At 36.2% G+C, this 26,075-nt stretch overlaps 1 protein-coding gene across 2 annotated transcripts; it reads left to right on the top strand.

The window, feature by feature from the left end:
* Positions 1-51: 51 nt before the first annotated feature.
* On the top strand, positions 52-21,329 carry LOC309872974 (olfactory receptor 4A15-like; the record flags this gene model as incomplete). 2 transcript variants are annotated; one of them, XM_082747941.1, is made up of 2 exons in its annotated part: positions 52-159; positions 20,523-21,329. In XM_082747941.1, the coding sequence occupies 2 exons, from the start codon at positions 52-54 to the stop codon at positions 21,327-21,329; spliced, it is 915 nt and encodes a 304-aa protein (XP_082604067.1). The 2 variants fall into 2 exon arrangements, with proteins under 2 accessions (XP_082604067.1, XP_082604066.1); XM_082747940.1 differs by lacking the exon at positions 52-159 and having other exon boundaries at positions 20,415-21,329.
* Positions 21,330-26,075: the final 4,746 nt, after the last annotated feature.

Here is a 26,075-nt window from a genome sequence, read left to right on the forward strand (position 1 = left end):
TTTGGTAGATCACCTCATTCTAATATGAGAAGTCACTCCCATCCAGACTAGATGAACCCAAGAAACAATGTAACTTACTTTGTCCTCTTGGGCCTCACCTGGGATTCAAAGGAACAGAAGGTCCTTTTTGTTATGTTCTTACTCTTCTGTATTTTGACTGTGGTGGAAAATGTGCTCATGGTGGTGACTATAGCTGTCAGTAAGACCCTTGGGTCACGTATATACTTGTTTCTTGCTAACTTGTCTTTTATGGATGTCACTTATTCTCTTGCATTTGCCCTGGATTGATTTCAGGTTTGTTGTTTGTAGAAAATACCATATCCTTCCAATTTTGTATAACTCAGCTATTTACAGAGCACTTTTTTGGTGGCTCAGAGGTCTTTCTTCTGCTAGTGATGGCCTATGACCATTATGTGGCCATCTGTAAGCCCTTGCATTATCTTCAATGGGTGTGTGTTGTGCTGCTGGTAGCATCCTGGGCTGGAGGTTTTCTGCATTCAGTTATTCAAGTTAGTACTATTTATGGGCTCCCATTTTGTGGTCTTAATATCATTGATAATTTTTCCTGTGACATGTACCCCTTAATGAAATTGGTTTGTACTGACACATATGTCAGTGACCTGTTAGTGGTGGCCAATGTGCACTATTGTGTTTGTGTTCTTGCTCATCTCTTATGGGCCAGAAGAAGTGTGAAGGGAAGGGAAATGACCAAGTTTGTGATCTATTTTCATTATTTCAAAATCTATTTTCCCTGAGCCACCAGTGTGCCTGAAAACAGGCACAAGTCATCTTGCACTCTCTAAAGAACTTTAGTTCAGAAGGGATGCAGAAAGCCCTCCAGACCTGTGGTTCCCACATCATTGTGGTGGTATTCTTTCTTGTTCCATGTATTTTCATGTACATAAGACCTGCTAAGATGTTCCCCATTGACAAATCATTGAGTGTGTTTTATACAGTCATAACCCCCCATGCTGAACCCACCAATCTACACTCTGAGAAATTCTGAGATGAAAAATGCTGTGAAATAAGTTAGTTTATCATCTATCATGAATAAAGCATTTTAACATTAGTGTCAATCTTCTCAAATGTTAAAGTTCATTTTACTGTAAATGCATTTGTAGTCATAGTCAACAAATAATGTGTAGTGAAAGAGTAAAATACTTGTAGAGTTATACTAATTCATAATTAATTGATATGTTTACTTTTATTACTTTTCATCTCATTCATAATTCTATTTCTGGTCAGTTTCATGTCTTTTATCTTCATTCTTTACATTGTTAAAATAATTCTATTATATAGACTATCTTCTCAATTTAATTTATTTTCATAGGAAGTTTTTTTGTGTAACATTTTACTTTTTAAGATATACCTGAGCAAAAAAAGATAAAATAAATATTAAAAATGAAATCCTTACAAAGAGGAAATGGTGTGCAATGAACATCCTATTTGTCCCTCACCAGAGTCTCCCTATTCTTCCATATGCATTATTGTACTAAGATTGTTATTGTTCCTAAGATTGTTCAATTAATAATCTTTGCTAACAAAAAATCTTATTTACATGTATGTCTTTGTCTTTGTGTCTAGGTTTTGTATTTACTACTTGGCCTGCTGAAGATCTCTCCATACCAGTATACAGATAGAACTCATTCTTAGGTTCCTCCTACTGCCTAAAGCTTCTTAATAAAGATATAGCTAAAGGAGACCTTTATGGGGGGGACACAAGATGGCGGGGAAGTAGGAGGAGGTGCCGTTTCAACCTGTACCCTAAAGTGAGCTAATTACCTACCAAGAACTCTGATCACCCATGAAATCATCCTGAGATCACAATTATACACATCTGGATCTCTACAGGGGCAGAAGACAATAGTAGGCAGGTAAAGTGGAGTGGGAACATCAGACTGATATCAGAAGATAAACAAAAGGGGGAGGGAGCCACCAGAAACGACCAATTGGAAAGTAATACTCCAATATGAGAGTGCCCTGCATCTGGAGACCAGCATTAACTTGGAGTCTGGTTGAAAGCACTCAAAAAGAGCAAAGGATCACAGGGGGGAAATTGTGGGAATCAGGGCGGTAGGGACAGGGGCTTAAATCCCCGGACCTAGGACAGCCACCCTGATGCTGAACTAGAGAGAGTGTGGTGGAGAAACCAGGTCTTGTTCCCTGAGCCACCAGTGTGCCTGAAAACACGTGGGGTCCAGATCCCGTGAGGGGCTGGGAGCATCGCCAGTTGGCAGAATGCCGTGTCGTGCTATCAGAGCCTGAGATGTGTATACCCCACACCCTCCCCTGAAAGAGGTGCACGATGGCACCAGCCTGGCACTCTTGGACCTGGAAAAGCCAGGCACTCACAACCTGGGCCAGCGGGAAAATCTCAGTGTGTGATCGCTGCTTGGAATCTCTCTGGAGGTCTGAAGCTGCCCTGACAGCCTCCGCTGCTGTGGTTTTGGGTACAAGCAAGAGTTCCTGGGTCCCCAGGAACCATGACTCAGAACCTGCTCTGCCAGCAGCCGAGGGGGAACTTATGTGCTCTGAAGCACCCACAGGGGAGCAGACTGAGGCTTCATTTTGGGGGGCACTTTGCTTTCTTCTAAACATCCAAAAACCATCAAAAGCTGTCAAAGCTAGAGAAAACAAATGAACAAATATAAAAACCTTAAGAGAACAAAACCCTGAAAAACTGGTTTCCTCAGAGCCCGCCCCTTGAGGGGGGCAGGAGGACTTAACTCAGGGAACATCATTGACAGAAAACCAACGGGGGTGGGGGTGGGGACAGATGACAAGAGAACAACCACCACTACTTCATAGATACAACTTTTATTTTTAACTCATTCCCACTATTCTGGTTCGTTTTTTAAAATTTTTTTTTATTTTTTATTTATTTTTAGCATAACAGTATTCATTATTTTTGCACCACACCCAGTGCTCCATGCAATACGTACCCTCTATAATACCCACCACCTGGTACCACAACCTCCCACCCCCCTGCCACTTCAAACCCCTCAGATTGTTTTTCAGAGTCCATAGTCTCTCATGGTTCACCTCCCCTTCCAATTTCCCTCAACAACCTTCTCTTCTCTAACTCCCCATGTCCTCCATGCTATTTGTTATGTTCCACAAATAAGTGAAACCATATGATAATTGACTCTTTCTGCTTGATTTATTTCACTCAGCATGATCTCTTCCAGTCCCGTCCATGTTGCTACAAAAGTTGGGTATTTGTCCTTTCTGATGGAGGCATAATATTCCATAGTGTATATGGACCACATTTTCCTTATCCATTTGCCCGTTGAAGGGCATCTTGGTTCTTTCCACATTTTTTATATAGATAATTTTTTAACTTATTTACCATCACTTTGAGATGTCCAGTACATCAAATTCTATAATAACCTTTTAACCTGAACTTTTTGATACATATACCCATGTTTTTCTTTTGCTTTTCTATTTTTTAAATTTTTTTTTAAATTTTAGTTTAGTTTAGTCTAGATTATTCTTTTTAATTTTTATTTTCTAATATTCATATAGAGTTAAACTTCAAGGTAATCCCCTTTCTCCAATTAATGCTACCCCTTTAGGTAAACCAATTTTTAATCCCCCTTTATTTTAGGAAAGTTCAGTCCTTTAACAAAGATATCAAGATACATCCAGGAAGAATCAAAACAACCTTCCTCACCCACACTGAGAATTTATAACCACTCTCCCATCTTTTTCTTCTGCCAGTGTTTTTGTGTATTTGTGTTTGTCCTGATAGTATATAAATCTTATACTTGGGGTTCTTTTTGATGAGGATCTTCCTTTTTTGGCTTTTACAGATATATATATATATATTTTTCTCTTGTCATATACTTTTATCAGTCTTTTTATTTGTCTGTTTTTGTTTGTATACTTCATAAATCTTACCTTGGAGCCCATTTGGGCTGAGCCTTCTCTTTTATTTCCCTTTTTTTTTCCTTCTCTGTTTCTCTCTCTCTTTTTTTTCTTATTATTTTCTTTTTTCCTCTCATTTGGGTGGGAATTGTGATTTCTCAGAAGTGTTCCAGGATGCACCTTGACTGCACCACGGTCAATACATCCAGCTACATCCGTTCAGTCATCTCTCACCAAAATGACTAGGAGGAGGACTGCCCAAAAAAAGAAAAAGTCAGAGGATGGACCTTATGCAACAGAGCTAATGGCTATCAACATAGACAATATGTCAGAAAGGGAATTCAGGCTAACAATTATCCAGGCAATAGCTAAGTTGGAGAAAGCCATGGATGACCAAATGGAATTGATTAGGGCAGAACTGAAAGCCACCAGGGATGATGTTCAAAATGCTCTCAATGAGTTCCAATCTAATCTAAATTCTCTAAAAGCTAGGGTAACTGAGACAGAAGATAGAATTAGTGATCTGGAGGACAAACAGATAGAGAGAAAGGATCAGGAGGAAGCCTGGAACAAACAGCTTAGAAGCCACGAAAACAGATTCAGGGAAATAAATGATGCCATGAAACATTTTAACGTCAGAATTATTGGAATCCCTGAAGAGTAGGAGAAAGAAAGATGTATAGAAGAGATACTGATACAAGTTCTCCATGAAAATTTTCCCAATCTCATGAATGGAACCAGCGTTCATGTACTAGAGGCAGAATGGTTTCCCCCCAAGATTATAGATTTTCAAAAGTCCTCGAGACACCTAATAGTAAGAATCAATAAATACAATTGTATGCAGACCCTCTTGAAAGCAGCTAGGACAAAGAAGCTCCTTATGTACAAAGGAAAGCCCATCAGAATAATGTCAGACCTTGTCCACAGAGACCCGGCAAGCCAGAAAGGGCTGTCAAGATATATTCAGGGCACTAAATGAGAAGAACATGCAGCCAAGAATACTTTATCCAGCAAGACTGACATTCAAAATGGCTGGAGAGATAAAGAGTTTCCAAGACTGGCAAGGCTTAAAAGACTATATGACCAACAAGCCGACACTGCAGGAAATATTAAGGGGGGTTCTTTAAAAGAGAAAAAAATCCTAAAAATATCTTTGAACAGAAATATAGAGATAATCTATAGGAATAAAGACTTCAAAGGTAACATAATGTCAATAAAAACGTATCTATCAATAATCATTCTCAATGTAAATGGCCTAAAAGCATCCAGAAAATGACACAAGGTTGCAGATTGGGTAAAACAACAGGACCCTTCCATATGTTGTCTACAAGAGACCTATTTTGAACCTGAAGATACATCCAGACTGAAAGTGAAGGGATGGAGAAGCATCTTTCATGCCAATGGGCCTCAAAATATCAGATAAATTAGATTTTAAACTAGAGACTGTAGTCAGAGATACAGAAGAACACTACATAATTCTTAAAGATGATCTAACAATTGTAAGTATCTACACCCCCAATACGGGAGCAGCCAATTACATAAGAAAACTATTAATCAATCTAAAGAGTCATATTGATATGAATACATTAAAAGTAGGAGATCTTAACATGCCTCTCAGTAATAGACAGATCATCCAAGCAGAAAATCAATAAAGAAATAAGAGCATTGAATAACACATTGGGCCAGATGGACCTCATAGATATATACAGAACCTTCTACCCTAAAACAACAGAATACTCATTCTTCTCAAGTGCACATGGAACCTTCTCCAGAATAGACCACATACTGGGTCACAAATCAGGACTCCACCCATACCAAAAGACTGAGATTATTCCCTGCATATTCTCAGACCACAATGCTTTGAAACTAGAGCACAATCACAAGAAAAAGTTCAGAAGAAACCAAACACCTGGAAGCTAAAGACCACCTTGCTTAAGAATGCTTGGATCAACCAGAATATCAAAGAAGAACTGAAACAATTCATGGAAACCAATGAGAATGAAGACACTTCGGTCCAAAACCTATGGGATACAGCAAAGGCGGTCCTAAGGGGAAATACATAACCATCCAAACCTCCCTCAAAAAAACTGTAAAATCTAGAATACACCAGCTGTATCTACACCTGAAAGAGCTGGAGAACCAACAACAAATTAAACCAACTCCACACATAAGAAGGGAAATAATCAAGATTAGAGAGAGATCAATGAGGTAAAAACTAGAGATACAGTATAACATATCAATGAAAATAGAAGCTGGTTTTTGAAAGAATCAATAAGATTGAAAAACCATTGGCCAAACTAATCCAAAAGAAAAGAGAGAAAGCCCAAATTAATGAAATTATGAATGAAAAGGGAGAGATCACCACTAACACCAAGGAAGTAGAAACAATCATCAGAAGTTATTATCAACAGTTATATGCCAATAAGATAAGCAACCTAGATGAAATGGATGCATTCCTGGAAAACTATAACTGACAAAATTGAACCAGGAAAAAATTGACAACCTGAATAGACTTATATCTAGTAATTAGATTGAAGCAGTGATCAAAAACCTCTCAAAAAACAAGAGCCTAGGACCTGACAGATTCCCTGAGGAATTCTACCAAACTTTCAAAGAAGAAATAACACCCATTCTCCTGAAGCTGCTTTAGAAAATTGAAGCAGAAAGAAAACTTCAAGACTATTTTTATGAAGCCAACATTACCCTGATCCCCAAACCAGGCAAAAATCCCACCAAAAAGGAGGATTTCAGACCAATATCACAGATGAATATGGATGCAAATATTCTCACCAGATACTAGCAAACAGGATCCAACAGCACATTAAAAAGATTATCCACCATGACCAGGGGGATTCATCCCTGGGTTACAAGGATGGTTCAACATTTGCAAATCAATCAATGTGATAGAAGAAATCAATAAGAGAAGAGAGAAGAACCACATGGTCCTCTCAAATGATGCAGAAAAAAGCATTTGACAAACTCCAGCATCCGTTCCTGATTAAAATGCTTCAAAGTATTATGGAATCAGAAGAGACCCTAAATTTCTAAAGAAATGTTGAAAAACAAAAATAAAACTGGGGCATCACATTATCTGATTTAAAGCTTTACTACAAAGCTGTGATCACCAAGACAGCATGGTACTGGCATAAAAACAGACACATAGACCAGTGGAACAGAGTAGACAGCTCAGATATGGACCCTCAACTCTATGCTCAAATAATCTTTGACAAAGCAGGAAAAAATATACAGTGGAAAAAAGACAGTGTCTTCAGTAAATGGTGCTGAGAAAATTAGACAACTATATGTAGAAGAATGAAACTCTACCATTCTCTTACACCATACACAAAGATAAACTCAAAATGGATAAAAGACCTCAATATGAGACAGGAACCCATCAGAATCCTAGAGGAGAACATAGGCAGTAACCTCTTTGATATCAGCCACAGCAACATCTTTTAAGATATATCTCCAAAGGCAAAGGAAACAAAAGCTAAAATGAACTTTTGGGACTTTATCAAGATCAAAAGCTTCTGCACAGCAATGGAAAGAGTCAAGAAAACAAAGAGTCAAGAAAACATTCTCCCCACGGAATGGGAGAAGATATTTGCAAATGACACTACAGACAAAAGGTTGATATCCAGGATCTATAAAGAACTTCACAAACTCAACACACACAAAACAGATAATCATGTCAAAAAATGGGAAGAAGATATGAACAGACACTTCTCCAATGAAGACATCCAAATGGCTAACAGACACATGAAAAAATGTTCATCATCACTAGTCATCAGGGAGATTCAAATGAAAACCACATTGAGATACCACCTTACACCGCTTAGAATGGCCAAAATTAGCAAGACAGGAAACAACATGTGTTGGAGAGGATGTGGAGAAAGGGAACCCTCTTTCACTATTGGTGGGAATGCAAGTTGGTGCAGCCACTTTGGAGAACAGTGTGGAGATTCCTCAAGAAATTAAAAATAGAACTTCCCTATGACGCTGTCATTGCACTACTGGGTATTTACCCTAAATATACAGATGTAGTGAAAAGAAGGGCCATCTGTACCCCAATGTTTATAGGAGCAATGGCCACAGTTGCCAAACTGTGGAAAGAACCAAGATGCCCTTCAATGGACGAATGGATAAGGAAGATGTGGTCCATATACACTATGGAGTATTATGCCTCCATCAGAAAGGATGAATACCCAACTTTTGTGGCAACATGGACGGGACTGGAAGAGATTATGCTGAGTGAAATAAGTCAAGCAGAGACAGTCAATTATCATATAGTTTCACTTATTTGTGGAGCATAAGAAATAACAGGGAGGACATGGGGAGATGGAGAGGAGAAGGGAGTTGATGGAAATTGGAAGGGGAGGTGAACAATGAGAGACTATGATCTTTAAAATACAACCTGAGGGTTTTGAAGGGGCGGGGGGGGGAGGTTGGGGGAACCAGGTGGTGGGTATTAGGGAGAGCACATATTGCATGGAGCTCTGGGTGTGGTGCAAAAAACATTGAATATTGTTACGCTGAAAAGAAATAAGAAAAAAAAAGAAAAAAAAAAAGAAAGGAAAAATGCAAAGATTTAAATAAAAAAAAAATATATATATATATATAGCTATTTAGTGTTTCCAGTACTTGTCCTGTTTTCCTGAGTCTTTTTCTACGGTAAATAGCTTTGCAGTGAAGTTTTAGAGATTTTCTAATATGAGTTTTTAGCAGTGCAATTGTTTGATCAGTTGGTAGATGTATTTAAAATTGTTGATGTTCATAGTTATTGCCCAAGTGCCATCCATAAGCTTGTACCAACCCATGTTACTTCCCTCAGTTTAGAGTTTGCACACATTCTCAACAAGAAGTTCTTTTTTTTTTTTTTTAAGATTTTATTTATTTATTTGACAGAGAGAGACCACAAGTAGGCAGAGAGGCAGGCAGAGAGAGAGAGGAGGAAGCAGGCTCCCTGCTGAGCCGAGAGCCTGATGCAGGACTCGATCCCAGGACCCTGAGATCATGACCTGAGCCAAAGGCAGCGGCCTAACCACTGAGCCACCCAGGCGCCCCTCAACAAGAAGTTCTTGATGAATATTTATAATATTTGTAATTCTGGGTTTTTTTAAGATTTTATTTATTTGATAGATAGATAGAGAGATCACAAGTAGGCAGAGAGAGAGGTAGAGAGAGTGGAAGGGAAGCAGGATCCTTGCCTAGCAGAGAGCTCAATGTGCGGTTGATCCCAGGACCCTGGGATCATGACCTGAGCTGAAGGCAGAGGCTTTAACCCACTGAGCCACCCAGGCACCTCGAGATTCAGATTATTAAAAACATTGTATTTCATTTGTTTACTGTAATTGAAATTCAGTAAATATAATTGAATTTTATTCTCATGTTTAAAATTATTTGTGTTCATCTTTTATGAATTATTATTGAGTTTTACATGTTTTGTTTGATTGCTGCTCTTTTCCATATGAATTTTTATGACTTAAGCATGCACTAAAGACATTAGCCTTTTCACCATTCTGTAAGTATTTTTCTAGCCTATGATTTAGTTTGGATGTTCTTGCTTTGTGCAGAATATCTTTAGTAAAATTTTACATATACATAATCTATTAATACCTTCTATTAATTAATTTATTAATTAATCTATTAATACATTCTTTGACCTTTGTATCTTTCTCAGAAAGACTTTCCTATTTTGATGTTAAAAATACTCTTCCAGGGGCACCTGGGTGGCTCAGTGGGTTAAAGCCTCTGCCTTCGGCTTGGGTCATGATTCCAGGGTCCTGGGATCGAGCCCCACATCAGGCTCTCTGCTCAGCGGGGAGCCTGCTTCCTCCTCTCTGTCCCTGCCTCCTCTGACTACTTGTGATCTTTGTCTGTCAAATAAATAAATAAATAAAATCTTAAAAAAATAATAAAACACCATTAAAAAAATACTCTTCCACATGATTTTCAACATTTAATTGTTTGTTTTGTGGTTTTATGCTAAATAATTTTTTTTTAATTTTATTTATTTATTTGGAGAGAGACAGTGAGAGAGAGCATGATCAAGGAGAAGGTCAGAGGGAGAAGCAGACTCACCACGGAGCTGGGAGCCCAATGTGGGACTCTATCCCGGGAGTCCGCGATCATGATCTGAGCTGAAGGCAGTCGTCAAACAAACTGAGCCACCCAGGCGTCCCTTATGCTAAATTTTTGATCCATCTACACTTTGATGTAAGTACTTAATTAGGGATTAAATATTATTTATTTTTCTACGTGGTCATTTGTAGAGATATATACTTATCTTTCCCTGCCATTTAAGACATAATGGAATTACACTTAATTTGTAAGACACTTAGATGTCTGATAAGCTTAGTTCTCCTTCTTACCATTCCTTATCAGAGCCATATTTATTCTGTAAACATATTTATGTTTGAAAATAAAATTTTAATAGGCCACTCTAGTAAAAGTTATGTTTAGTTTGTGTTTTCAGTATGATTTGATTTAGAAATAGTTAATAGCTTTAGAGAATTAAGAATTCTCATCCAAAAGCTGGGTAGTTCTTTTCACCTAAGAAGCTTTTTTTGGTTTTTATATAGACCCAGTATATTTCTTTGTAAATTTAGTTTTCTTGAGTAAACTTATTTTAAGTTGTTTTGCAAATAGAATCTTATCTTGTACTTTCCAAGTGTCTGTTGTTTCAATGTAGAAAATCTGCTTTTTCCCAGTCTTATATAAGATGTAATCTTCATAGTACATCATTCATCCTTTTTAGTCTAAGTTCTGCACATTTTGACACATACAGTTATGTAACCACATCACAACCAATGTACAAGCATTTCGTCACCCCAAGTAATCCCCCATGCACCATTGTACTCCCCTTCTACCCTAGCCTCTAACCCTATGCTGACAAATGCTGATCCCTTTCTATTCCTATCATTCTATCTTTTCCAGAATGTTATATAAATTGAATCTACAGTATAAAGTTCTTTTTTATTCTAGCTTTTTGAGGTATAATTGACTAATCGAAATTGTATATATTTAAGATGCAATGTGTGATGATTTGATATATGTATTCATTGTGAAATGGTTACCATTACCAGCTAATGAGAACATCTATTACTTCACATATTTTTTTTTTCTTCATGAAGTACACTTAAAATGTACTCTTAGCAAATTTCAAGTAAACAATACAGCATTATTAAGTGGAGCCACCATGCTGTATATTAGAGCCTTAGAACTTTTTCATCTTTTAAAAAATATTTTATTTATTTGAGAGAGTGGACACAAAAGGGGGGATAGGGGAGAGTAAGGGCAGAATGAGAGGGAGATGCAGGCTTTACCCTAAGCAGGGAGCTTGATGAGGGGCTTGATACCAGGACCCTGGGATTCTGACCTGAGGCAAAGGCAGAGGCTTAACTGACTGAGTCACCCAGGTGCCCCAGAACTTATTTTTCTTATAACTGAATGTTTGTAGTTTTTAAAAATTTCCCCAACCTCCAGTACCTGATAATCATCATTCTCTTCCCTGCTTCTATGAATTTGACTTTTTTTTTTTTTTAAACTACCACATATAACTGAGATCATGTAGTATTTGCCTTTCTGTATCTGGCTTATTTCACATAACATTCTCCTTCAACCATGTCTTAAAAAGCAGAATTTTCTTTTTTTTATAGGCAAATACTATTTCATTATTTATACATGCCCCATTTTTTGCACATCCATCCATCAATAGAGTGTTTTTTTTTTTTTTTTTATCTTGTCTATTCTCCAGGATCCTTGATACCAGGACCCTGAGAATGTGACCTGAGCCGAAGGCAGAGTCTTAACCCACTGAACCACCGAGGCACCCCTATTGTGAATAACTGGGTGCAGATTATTGAATGAACACTGGGTGCAGATATTTCTTCAAAATACTGATATTATTTCCTTTGGATATATGCATAGAAGTAGGATAGTTTTACTTTTAACTATTTTAGGAATTTCCATACTGTTTTACCTAGTGGTCACACCAGTTTATGTTCCCACCAACAGCATACAAGGGTTTTAAATTCTTACGTCTTCACCAACACACTTCTTTTATAAGGGCATTTATTTCATGCCCTCATGATCTAATCACCTCCCAGAGGCACATCTCTTTATACCATTACATCAGACATTAGGATATGAAAATATGAATTTGGGGGTATGCAAACATTCAAACAATAGCTCAGGTCCAATTTCATTCTTTTGCTAATTGATATCCGGGTTCCTAGCACAACAAAGTGGCTTTCCTTTCTCTATAGTGTATTCTTGGTGCCCTTTTCAGATATTAGTTGACTGCATATGCATGGGATTATTTCTGAGATTTCTAGTCTCTTCCATTTGTCTACATACCTGTTTTTATGTCAGAATCATAACCTTTTGATTACTCTACTTTTGAAATGTATTTTTGTGATGTTGCTAGTTTTGTTCTTTTTCAAGATTGTTTTGGCTATTTGGGGTCTTTTGTAGTTCCATATGAATTTTGTTTTTTTCAGTGCCATTAAAGTTTTGACAGGGGTCGTATTGAATCTGTAGATACATTGGAGAGTATGGAAACTTTAGCAACTTTATTCTTTCAATCCATGAACACAGGATATCTTTCCCTTTATTCATATCTTTAATATCTTTCATCAATATCATGTAATTTTAAGGGTGAAAATCTCTTACTTCCTTGGTTAAATTTATTCCTAAGTATTTTATTCCTATTGATGGAATTATAAATGAAATTATTTTCTTAACCTGTTTTTTGGATAGTTTGTTGTTATTATGTATAAATGCAACTGGTTTTTGTATGTTCATTTTGTATTTTGTAAGTTTGCTAAGTTTTTAAAAAATTAATTATAGCAATTTTAGTGGAGACTTTAGGGATATATATATATATATATATATATATATATATATATATAATCATGTCTAGTATGTAGTATTTTAAATCTGGCTTCTTTCTTTTCCATAATGCATTGGAGACTTATGCATAATGTGTTTATCAATATTATTCCATCCTATGGCTGTGTGAGAGGTTTATTTATCCCTTTTTCAATTAGTAGGTATTCTGGCTGTTTCCAGATATTTGAAATAATGAGAAAAACTACTATAAACATTCACTTAAAGGTTTGTTTTTTTGTTTGTTTGTTTTTTTGGGGGGGTTGCATGAACATAAGTTCCAATTACAATTGAATAAATTCCTAGGAGTGGAAAAGATGGATTTTATGGTAGGTGTATGATTTCCTAAAACATCTTTAAACTGCTTTCTAAAGTGTAGCATATTACTAAGAGCAAATGCCATTTCTAGGTTTTCTCTCTGTCAGAAAGTGGCATTATCAAGTTTTTAATTTTGCCTTTGAATAGTCAGTAGTGTTATCTTCTTGTGGTTTTAATTTGCATTTCCCAAATAGCTAATGATGTTGAACAATTTTCATGTGCTTTTTTTGCCAATTGATGTATCTGTTCTGGTGAAATGTCTGTTCAATTCCTTCGACCATCATATACTGAGTTGTTTATTATTATTGAAAGTTGAGAGTTCTTTATGTGTTCTGAAACAAGTCCTTTATCAGATATATAATTTGCAAATATTTTCTCACAGTCAGTTTCTTTTTTTTTGTCCACAATAGCCAAACTATGGAAAGAACCTAGATGTCCATCAACAGATGAATGGATCAAGAAGATGTGGTATATATACACAATGGAATACTATGCAGCCATCTCACAGTCAGTTTCTTATCTTTCATTTTCTTTAAAAAAAATCCTTCAAAGAGAATAATTTTTGTGTTACAGAGTTCAAGATATCACTTTTTAAATTGACTATGCATTTATTGTTATACCTAGACAATCTTTGCCTAATTCAAGGTCACAAAGATCTATGAGCCATTTGGATTAACTTTTATTTATGGCTTGAGGTGCTGATCAAGTTTCACTCTTTGCAAAAGATATCCTTTCATTGCAACATCATTTGTTGAAAAGGTTATCATTTCTTTATTGAATTACCTCCATGCATTTATCATAAGTCATCAGATATGAGGGTCTGTCTCTAGGCTATTTGATTTCATTGACCTACATATGTACCCTTTCTCCAATACTATATATTAAGTCTAGATATCAGGTAGTCTAACTCCTTGAACTTGTTCTTTTCAAAATTAAATCTGGCTATGCTATTATTTTACTTTTCTTTTTAAAAATATTTTATTTACACTGGGCTCTATTCTCAGCTCTTATGCAAATAACTTAATCTTTCTAGGCTTCAGTTTCTAAATATACTTAAATATAACAATGTACTTAATGTAACTTCTAAGGTTGCTTTTTAAATTTTTTAAAATTTTTTAAAATTTCTTTTCAGTGTACCAGAATTCATTGTTTATGTACCACACCTAGTATTCCATGCAATATGTGCTCTCCATAATACCCATCCCCCACCCCTTCAAAATCCTCGAATTTTTTTCATTCCATAGTCTCTCATGGTTTTTCTCCCCCTCCAATTTCCCTCAACTCCCTTCTCCTCTCCATATCCCCATGTCCTCCATATTATTTCTTATGCTCCACAAATCAGTTAATCCATATGATAATTGACTCTCTCTGCTTAACTTATTTCACTCAACATAATCTCTTCCAGCCCTGTCCATGTTAATACAAAAGTTGGGTATTCATCCTTTCTGATCGAGGCATAATACTCCATAGTGTATATGGACTACATTGTCCTTCTCCATTCATCCGTTGAAGGGCATTTTGGTTCTTTCCAAGTTTGACAACCTTGGCCAATGGTGCTATGAACACTGGGATACAGATGGCCCTTCTTTTCACCACATTTCTAGCTTTGGGGTAAATACCCAGTAGTGTAATTGCAGGGTCACAGGGAAGCTCTATTTGTAATTTCCTGAGGAATCTCCACACTGTTCTCCAAAGTGGCTGCACCAACTTGCATTCCCACCAACAGTGTAAGAGGGTTCCTCTTTCTCCACATCACCTCCAACACATATTATTTACTGTTTCATTAATTTTGGCCATTCTAACTGGTTTAAGGTGGTTTCTCAATGTGGTTTTCATTTGAATCTCCCTGATGGCTAGTGATGATGAACATTTTTTCATGTGTCTGTTAGCCATTTGGATGTCTTCGTTGGAGAAGTGTCTGTTCATGCCTTCTGCCCATTTTTTTATATGATTATCTATTTTGTGCATGTTAAATTTGAGGAGTTCTTTATAGGTCCTGGATATCAGCCTTTTGTCTGTCCTGTCATTTGCAAATATCTTCTCCAATTCTGTGTGTTGCCTCTATTGTTTCTATTTTGTTTTGTTGACTATTTCCTGTGCTTTGCAGAAGCTTTTGATCTTGGTGAAGTCCCAAAAGTTCATTTTCACTTTTATTTCCTTTGCCTTTGGAGACATATCTTGAAAGAAGTTGCTGTGGCTGATATCAAAGAGGTTGTCCTCTAGAATTCTGATGGATTCCTTCCTCACATTGAGGTCTTTTATTCATTTCAAGTTTATCTTTTTATATCATGTAAGGGAATGGTCGAGTTTCATTCTTCTACATATAGCTGTCCAGTTTTCCCAGCACCATTTATTGAAGAGACTGTCTTTTTTCCAATGTATATTTTTTCCTACTTTGTTGAAGATCTGGGCTCTCTACTCTGATCCACTGGTCTATGTGTCATGCTGGTACCATGCTGTCTTGGTGATCACAGCTTTGTAGTAAAGCTTGAAATCAGGTAATGTGATATCCCCAGTTTTATTTTTGTTTTTCAACATTTCCTTAGCGATTCAGAGTCTCTTCTAATTCCATACAAATTTTAGGATTGTTTGCTCCATCTCTGAAAATTTTTGGTTGAATATTGATTGGAATGACATTGAAGGTATAGATTGCTCTAGGCAGTATAGACTTTTCAAGAATGTTTATTTTTCTGATCCATGAGCATGGAATGGTAGTCCCATCTTTTTGTCTTTTTGGAGCTATCTTCTTTAATTACTCCCTTGACTTAAGAGTTAGTCATCATTAACCATTATGTCAATTTTATCTTCCTTGGAACTGAATCATAGTTTGTTCTTCAGAAGCATGCGTAACCAGTTTTGTCCCCCTTTCACAGCAGGGAGCCTTGGAATTGGAGGCAGTGGGTAAGCCTAAGTGCTAATAATGGGTAAACTGGGTTAGAAAAGGTGATTGAATAAACTCTGTCTCAGAGGAAACCAGACTAGTCTTTTCATGCCATCTACACCATAGAGACAGAAATTAATAGAGTTTGTGTGAGCAGTTCCCAACCAGTTGTTCTTCATTGTTAGTTGGGCTAGCTTTGATACTTAAAGATGCCATCCCAGTGTGTAAAAAAATGGTCAATACAAGTGTATGCTTAATAAAGGGCACAAAATATCAAATAAATTGGCAAAAATATTCAAAAGAAAAGTTATTTTATTTACTTATCTAATTGTGAGAGAGGGAGTATTTTAATTTCTCCTTATGCTTGAACATATTTATGTGAGATTGATATTATGCTTTGATTAATTTTTATATAAGATAATTGATAAATTTGTATGGGAGTGAAATTTTTACTTTGGAAAGGGAAACATTTTACATAATTAATAAAGGTATTAATTTATTTAACAGTATTAGATTATTCCAGTTCAATAATAATAATAATAATAATAATTATTATTATTATTATTTAAGTAATCTCTAGAACCAACATGAGGCTTGAACTCATGACACTAAGATCAAGAGTCACATGCTCTAATGATGAGCGAGCAGGCACCCCAGTTTATTTTAGTTTTTAATTATTTTTCTGTGTCTCTTTAGAAAGTTGTATCTTTCATAACAGAGCTCCACTTTCTTAGGTGGCAGAAATTCATTTATGATGCTCTGTTGTTGTCATTTTCAGATCAGCAGAATGGAGGGATGGAGCTTTCTTAATTCTTGATTCTTACCCTTTGGTTATGGTTCTATCCTAGCAATATGGGTCTATCCATTTTGCTAGGAACGTATCAGTTTTATGAATCTTTGAAAGAACAACTTCCTGGATTTACATATTTTATCTATTCTATGTTGTATTCCAGTTTCTATTCAACTACTTTCTCTTTCTATGGTTTCTATATTTTATTTAGTATTTCCATTCTACCCCATGTTCTCTGGGTTTATTTTGGTTTTCCTTTGCTCAGGTTCTTAAGATAGAGGCTTGACTTTATTTCATGTCTCTTGGTTCCTAATACTTCTATTTACAGCTATCCATTTCTTTCTAAGCACTCCTTTAACTTCACCCAGTATACACACACACACACACACACACACACACACACCCCTTTCATTATCATTCTGTTGAAACTTCATTTTAAAAACTATTCACTGAGATGTCAGGGTTCCTCAGTCAGTTAAGCACCTGCCTTTGGTTCAGGTCATGATCTCAGGGTGCTGGGATCTACTCCCTCACTGGGCTCCTTGTTCACTGGGGATTCTGCTTCTACTTCTACCTGCTGCTCCCTCTGTGCATGCTCTCTCTCTCTCTGGCAAATAAACAAATAAAATCTTACAAAAATAAAAATAAATAAAAAATATTTACTGATATTTCTTCTTTAATTCATGGTAACTTAAATTTATGTTGCTTAAATTGTAAATAATTGGGAAACAGTGTTATATTTCTGTTGAATTTCATTATATATATTCTGTATGATTTAAATCCTTTAAAATGCATTGCAATTTGTTTTTCGGCCAAGTGTAGTGTGTATTTTGGTGAACATTCTCTGAGCACTCTGAGATAAGTGGAAACCTCCCACAGTGTTTTCTCCCTCCCCACTACCATAGTAACACAGGTTCTATCAACTTGTCTGTGTGCCCGTATGTGACAAACTCAAGACTCTTCCCCTTAGGGGAGAATCTTGCTTCATCCACATTTGAGACAACTTTTAAATAGGTCATACACAATTTACTTTTGTGATGCCCTGGAAGTCAGTTTAGGTGTCTGTGTGCAAAAACATAGCTTAAGTGTAACCAGAACAGCTATGCCTATTTTGAAAGTCATGCTTGAAAGAAGAGAGTCTTTACATATTTTATTTCTGTCCACACTGGACATTTCTCTTTTGGTGATTCAATCTCAAGTTGTTCTTTTGTGATTTCTCCCCAAGGGGAAAAGTTTAAGTTCTGTTGTACATGACTATTATCCTTGTGGCATCTCTGGAGATGTAGGCTTACCCTCACAATTATGTTGAAGGTCCCAATGAATTTAATTAGGGAAGAATCAGTCTTGGAAATGTACCAGTTCAATGACTCAACAATCTGTGTTGCAGTTCAAATGCAGAGGAAGTGTTTACACACCATTGTCTTGATCTAGGAGTGTTTGGATCAGTGTTCAATGACCAGCTTTATCAAAAATTGAAAGAAAGGACTCAAAACATAATGATGTATGTATATGAAATTATTTTCCATACAGGGAATCCAAGGTTTAACTATACTTTGTGAAGACAGAACAGTATAACTGACCACATAACCACGTAATCTTTCCTAACAATTCACAACTTTCTCTCTTTTTTTAACCTGGAAAGTTAAACTTTTTATTTTTTAATATATTTTTTTAAACAAATTTGTTTGAGATGGGGCAACTGGGTGGCTCAGTGGGTTAAAGCCTCTGCCTTCAGCTCAGGTCATGATCCCAAGATCCTTAGAATGAGCCCCACATCAGGCTCTCTGATCAGCAGAGAGCCTGCTTCCCCCACCACTCTCTCTGCCTGCCTCTCTGCCTACATGTGATCTCTAGCTGTCAAATAAATAAATAAATAAAATCTTAAAAAAATTGTTTGAAAGAGAGCTAGTGAGTGAGTGAGACAGAGAGTTCACAAGGAAGGGAGAGAGGGCATAGGCAGAGGGAGGAAAACACACACACACACACACACACACACACACACACACACAAAACTCCCCTCTGAACCAGGAGCCCTACATAGAACTTCATCCGAGGACAATGGGATAATGACTTGAGCAAAAGGAAGACACATAACTGATTGAGCCGCCCAGGTGCCCACTTGACAACCTTCTCCTCCTCCTCCTCCTCCTCCTCCTTCTTCTTCTTCTTTCTTTAACCTCAAAATGTTGGTTAACATTCTTTTGTTATTGAGACAAATCTGCTATCAATGAAGATTTTGGGTCTCTTTGTTCACAGCCATTATTCAGACTTGTTTAAGTTATAGGAACTTTGTTTTCATTTGAAAATCCCAGAAATTTGAGGTAACCCTTTTCTGAAAGACTGAAATGAATAAGACTTTCTGCAAACATAGAAAGCATTGTTCACATGGAAACAGTTCAAGATCCTGTGATGATGCATGTGTTTTCTTGATCTGTGCACAGAGATGGTATCAGTGCACAAAAGAGATGGGAGAAAGGACTGCAACCTTGAATTGAAAGGTGTTTCATCATGCAGGTAACCCAGAAATTGTAACTAGAAGTGAGATTCTAAAGTAGATTTTATATTTTACATCTTGGTGGTGTTGGGATTCAGTCTTTTAAAACTTCTGCTGTGTGAATCTGATAATTATATTAGGTATCACCTATATTCTAATATAGCTATTAGAAAATATGGGAATTAGCTCAGTTCTGAAATACTCCTTTTGGCTAATTTTATGTATCAAGATACAGACTAAATATATTTTCCTAACAGTATTTTTAGAAACTAGTTTCAGGCTTAAGGATATTTTAATGGGCAAGATATTTCTAATTCTACAGATGGTTTCAATTGATATGTTTTCTGAGCATTGTTTGCTGATCTGTGGAAGTTTAGAGGATGCTGTAGCATCCACAAACTTGAGTGAATGATTTTGAAGAATCCAAGGTCATACTTCTATAATCAAGCTCTTACTTCAGTTCCTATGTTTCTGTTTACAGATGAGTTTCAACATCATCGCATATTACTGTTGGCTATTCCTATAAATGCTTCTCTATATGACTTACCAACTTGCCATTGGTTTCTTTCTCTTCTATATTTTACTTGCCTAAAGCTCTGTGTATTTTGATATTAACTCTGTGTATGGCCTCCGAAATGGAAGTCTTTCTCCCCATCTACTTTTATCTATTGATGTCATGGTATCTTTTTAAAGTCCTTGAGATGTTTTGATACCATAAAATGTATCAATTTTATTTATGAATTAAGAGGATTCTGGAAGTTAGAAAACATCTCTTGTGTTAGCTGGGAAGTAAATACAAATATTTCTATAGTATTTCATTAAATAAATGCATTTGAAAATTTTTATATGAAGAATTCACTACAAGTACAATTTTACTAGCTTCCAGTTGGAAAGTTGGTTGTGGCCTTCCATTTATATATTACTGTGTCCTTTTCCCACAATGTTTTTAGTGACTTATTTCTGCCTGAGTAAGCAATACTGGTGAGGTTAGGGAAAATATTTTCATCCACCTTGTATTCTTGTAATTTCTGAAAGTGCTGGAACATAAGGAACTATAATGCCTATTAGGTAAATGAATAAATATATTGTGTTAGATTTCAGGAAGTCATCAGTAATCATTACATTTATAGCTAATTTTTTCTTGAACTGTGAAATAAGGAGATACAAAAGAACATATGGAACACAGGAACAATGTGACTGAGTTTGTCCTCTTGGGGCTCACCCAGAGCCTCCAAGGTCAGAAAATACTGTTTGTTGTGTTCTTGATCATCTACATCCTGACAATGGTGGGCAACTTACTCATTGTGGTGACTGTGGTGGTCAGCCCATCCCTGGATACCCCTATGTACTTCTTCCTTGGTTACTTATCATTTATGGATGCTGTTTATTCTACTACAATTACTCCAAATATGATTATAGACTTACTCTATGAGAAAAAAACCATTTCCTTACAAGCTTGCATGTCTCAGCTCTTTATAGAGCACTTATTTGGTGGTGCTGAGATTTTGCTCCTGGTGGTCATGGCCTATGACCGCTATGTGGCCATCTGCAAACCTTTGCATTATTTGACAATCATGAATCAACGGGTGTGTGTTCTGTTGTTGCTGTTGGCCTGGGTTGGAGGATTTCTGCATGCTGTTGTTCAACTTCTCTTTGCTTATAACCTTCCCTTCTGTGGTCCCAATGTCATTGACCATTTTATGTGTGACATGTATCCCTTATTAAAACTTGCCTGCACTGACACCTATGTTATTGGCTTCATTATAGTTGCCAATGATGGGGCAATCTGTGTGGTCATCTTTACGGTCTTACTCATTTCCTATGGGGTCATTCTGCAATCTCTGAAGACCCACAGTCAGGAAGGAAGGCGCAAAGCCTTATCCACTTGTGGCTCTCACATTACAGTGGTGGTTCTCTTCTTTGTCCCTTGCATTTTTACATATGTGAGACCTCCTTCTCCTTTACCCATTGATAAATCCTTGACTGTATTTTACACAGTTATCACCCCTATGTTAAACCCTCCGATCTATACTCTGAGAAATGGAGAGATGAAAAATGCTATGAAAAAGCTGTGGAAGAGAAGAAAATGATGCTGAAGAGAAATTATCACCTTTTTTCAATGAAGAGTAACTCCACCCAGGAAAGGATTATTAATTTGTAATGAATTTCTCCTCAGATTTAATGAACTTGGGTATGATGAAAGCACTTAAGGTGTAAATATTATAATGATCAAAAATGATTTCTAAGATTTTCATAAATTGTTAGTTAAGTAGGTTTGTGGCTTTTGGGCATAAAACGTTTTTTGTTTTTGTTTTTTTTTTTTGAAACTATAGGTTTGTGTTCCATGTGATGAGTTATGCTAAAATTTGTTTTGTATCTTTATTTTCATTACTGGACAATTTTCATGGCCTCTTTTTTCCAATTGTTCTTTTTCAGAATTAATAGTGATCATTATATATTTCAGGGAAACATTTTAAGAAATGGAACATAAACACTTGGTTCATTCCTCCAATACAAAGACAACTCATTCTTAATACTCGAAGTATATAACTTATTTTTATAACTGCAAGATGTTTAAGTATATAATTTAGTTTATATCACTTAGCTAATAGGATTGAAAAGGAATTCTGCTTCCAAATTGTAATATTAATGTTAAAGAAGTTAAGGCAAGAAAAATATCCAAACAAAAGGCTTAGATATGATAAGTAAGATTTATTTATTTTTCTAATTAGGGAATCCTTTTATTTCTTCATGTGGAGAAGCTTTGTTTTGTGTTGTATTTTCATTGAGATGATCCATTAATCTTCCCTTATAGTTTAAAACATTTGATAATATCTCTGCCATTTTAAAGTATCTTCATCTCTACTTTTGCTTATAGTGCTTCATCACTTTCTTTAGGGACCTTGACCCTTCCTTTTATATGTGGAATTAACATAATCCATACTTCATGAGATTCAAGTATGCAATATGGAACCTGACACCAGATATTTTAGGTGATATCATTTGTAAGAAAGATGTTGACAGGGGTGCCTGGCATCGGGCTCTACACCCAGTAGAGGACCTTCTTCCTCCTCTCTCTCTCTGCCCGCCTCTGCCTATTTGTGATCTGTCAAATAAATAAATAAAAATCTTTAAAAAATGTTGACAATATGGCATGCCACTTTTACCTCTTCTCTTAATGGAATGCAGATTATTGAGTAATAAAGAGGTCATAATATATATATTGATTTCTTTAACAGATATCTCTTTCATAAGTCTCCCTCTCTCTGAATGAGATTTGAAAGAAAATGTAATATGGCTCTAATAGTGTAGGAAGCGTGTGATCAAAGAAACTCATGTTTCTGCCTCCCTTATATAGTCTGGATTCATGGGGTGTCCTGGCTATGGGGAATAGAGCGTTTTCACTGGTAAGTCACAGTGTATGAAAAACTTTATAGCCCAATTTATATCAATTATTACTACATGGAGATTTCTTTTGTCACCTCAAAGTCTTACCAAATAGGACACTATCATTAATAGTAAACAGAAGTTATATCATTAGGTCATCTACTTTTGGATTTCGCTATAGACTGAATATTTGTGTTCCCTCCAAAATTCATTAAATTCTTTATAATACATGATATTTGGAGGTGGGGTGTTTGGGAGCTGATTAGGTCATGAAGGTTGAGTGCTCATAAATGTAACTACTGTCTTTAAAAAGAGAAACCAGTTAACAAAACAAAGAGGCAACCCATGGACTGGGAGAAGATATTCACAAATGACACTACATACAACGGGCTGATATCTAAGATCCAAGATGGGTCTGATGCCCTGTCCAAAAATGGGCAGAAAATATAAATAGACACTTCTCCAAAGAAGACATACAAATGGCTAACAGACACATGAAAAAATGTTCATCATTAGCCATCAGGGAGATTCAAGTCAAAACCACATTGAGATACCACCTTATACCAGTTAGAATGGCCAAAAATTACAAAGCAGTAAACAGCAAGTGTTGGAGAGGATGTGGAGAAAGGGAACCCTCTTACATTGTTGGTGGGAATGCAACTTGGTGCAGCCACTTTGGAAAACAGTGTGGAGATTCCTCAAAAAAATAAAAATAGAACTACCCTATGACCCTGCAATTGCACTATTGGATATTTACCCCAAAGATACAGATGTAGTGAATAGAAGGGCCATCTGTACCCCAGTGTTCATAGGAGTAATGGTCATAGTCACTAAACTGTGGAAAGAGCCAAGAAACCCTTCAACAGATGAATGGATAAACAAGATATGGTCCATATATACAATGGAGTATTATGCCTCCATCAGAAAGGATGAATACTCAACTTTTGTATCAACATGGACAGGACTGGAAGAAATTATACCAAGTGAAATAAGTCAAGCAGAAAGAGTCAATTATCATATGGTTTCACTTACTTACGGAGCATAAGGAATAAGATGGAAGACATCAGGAGGAGAGAAGGGCGTTGGGGGAAATCGGGGTGGAGGGAGGCAAAAATAAGAGACCGTGGACTCTGAGAAACAAACTGAAGGTTTTGGAGGGGAGAAGGATGGGGAGTTGGGTGAGCCTGGTGGTGGGTACTATGGAGAGCACATATTGCATGGAGCTCTGGGTGTGGTGCATAAACAATAACTTCTGGAACACTGAAAAGAAATTAAGCAAAATGAAAAAAAAAAGAGAAAAATTTATAGTAATTTCAATTTAAGCATATACTATGAATGATAAAACAAATTCACTGTTAAGGAACTGTATGATTCATTCTTATTCTAAATAAGAGCAACATGAATTACCTAAGAGAGAGAGAGAGAGAGAGCAGGGACCCCACTTACTTTTTCTCCAATGCAAGGACACAGTGAAGACAGTTATCTATGAACTAGGATACAAGCTCTCACCAGATATGTAATCTGCAAGTGTCCTAATCTTGGACTTCCCAGACCCCAGAACTGTGAGAAATGACTTTTGTAGAAGCCAGTCAGTCTGTGGTATTCTGTTAAAGTGACCCAAATGGACTTAGACATTTAGTTAATTTCCAAATTTGTGCCATTATTTCAAGTGATGAGATAAAAATCTTGATTAATTATTTATGTTAATTATTCTATAAGTTCCTTTAAGCCATGAAAAGTTACTCAACTGTCTTATACTCTGTATTTGCACAATGTGTGACATAGAATCCACTCCATGAACTTTGATCAGTTACTTGCATTCTTGTATTCTTGATCTCTGAAGAGTTTTTACTGATGAATTTTCAAGAACTATTTCTACATTAAATATGTGCATTTGCTACAATAGTCTTCTTTGATATTTGCTCAAAACATTTATCTTATTTATGTTGTAATTATGGGTGTTTTTCTATAATGATGTTCCCATATTCTTTTTTTTTTAAAGATTTTATTTATTTATTTGACAGAGATAGATCACAAGTAGGCAGAGAGGCAGGCAGAGAGAGAGAGAGGAGGAAGCAGGCTCCCTGCTGAGCAGAGAGCCTGATGCGGGACTCGATCCCAGGACCCTGAGATCATGACCTGAGCCGAAGGCAGCGGCTTACCCCACTGAGCCACCCAGGTGCCCCAATGTTCCCATATTCTTTAACTTCTGATTTCTTCTATCCCATCACTCTTGGAAAATTTCATTGACTTTCATTTGGTGAATTTATAAATTTCATCATCTTTTTAAAAAATAAATATAACTCTCAAAAATTTTTTTCTTTTATGTGACCTAGGATTTATTTTTGTTTGCAATAAGGACAAATCTAAGCCTGTTTTCCTTAAACAGGAAAAATAATCTTTCAAGGTTATTATTAATTTTAGTGATAATTTAAAATTTTCTATTTAATATGTTAAATTTTATACAATTAGTGTTTTGGATTTGTTGTCAATTTCCCCTCCTCCTATGCTGCTCCCTCCCCCTCCTCCTCCTCCTGCTCCTCTTCCCCTTCCTCCTTTTCCTTTGGTGTATTTCCCTACCACTATCATTCTATGTCAGTAGTCAAGGATTTTAAGGTATATTTTATTTTGAAGGACTAATCTCCCTTAATTACTCAGCCTTTTCAAGTCTCTTGCAATTTCTAAATATTTATTTTTCCTGATAAACCTTAGGATTATTTTGTGAAGTTTGAAACCTTCCCATAAATCTATATTTAGAATTTCATGACCCTCCACATTGATTTTGAGGAAAATGGCATTTTTCATATCTTGTTTTCCCATCCAGAATGAGACATGTACTGTGAAGTCTTGATCAATGTCTCAGTAAATTTTTAAACATTTGTAAACGTTTCCATAGAATGTACATAAATCTTGAGTTTTGGTTTTATTAATTAAATAGTAGCTTTTCTTATTTGCATTTGATTCACATTTTCTTTTTTTTTAAATTTAAATTCAATTAGTCAACAAGAAGTGCATCATTAGTTTCAGATATATTTATCAGTTGCATGTAACACCCAGTGCTTTTCACATCACATGCCCTCCTTAATGCCCATCACACATTTACCACACCCCCCCCCCCCACTGACCTTCCCTTCCATAACTCTCAGTTTGTTCACATTTCCAATGAGTTGTTCAGGAAGGGATCAGTGTCTTTTGCTGGCATGAATTATAGCACAATATTCAAAGGCATGTGTGTATCTTTGCATGAAAAAGTTCATAGGCCTACATTTGAAAAGACACAAGTAGGTATTCAACCACAGAGATCTCTATCTGACCTCATGTAGCTCTGTATAATCACAGGTTATATATAAGTACATTGTTCAATGATCTGTAGTTCTATAACTAATTTCATATATGTGTCTATACATGAACACGGAGAAGTCTGTTACCAACAACATACAGATAAGTAT

This window comes from Mustela nivalis (genome assembly GCF_964662115.1).
Source record: "Mustela nivalis genome assembly, chromosome: 9".
NCBI classification, from domain to species: Eukaryota; Metazoa; Chordata; class Mammalia; order Carnivora; family Mustelidae; genus Mustela; species Mustela nivalis.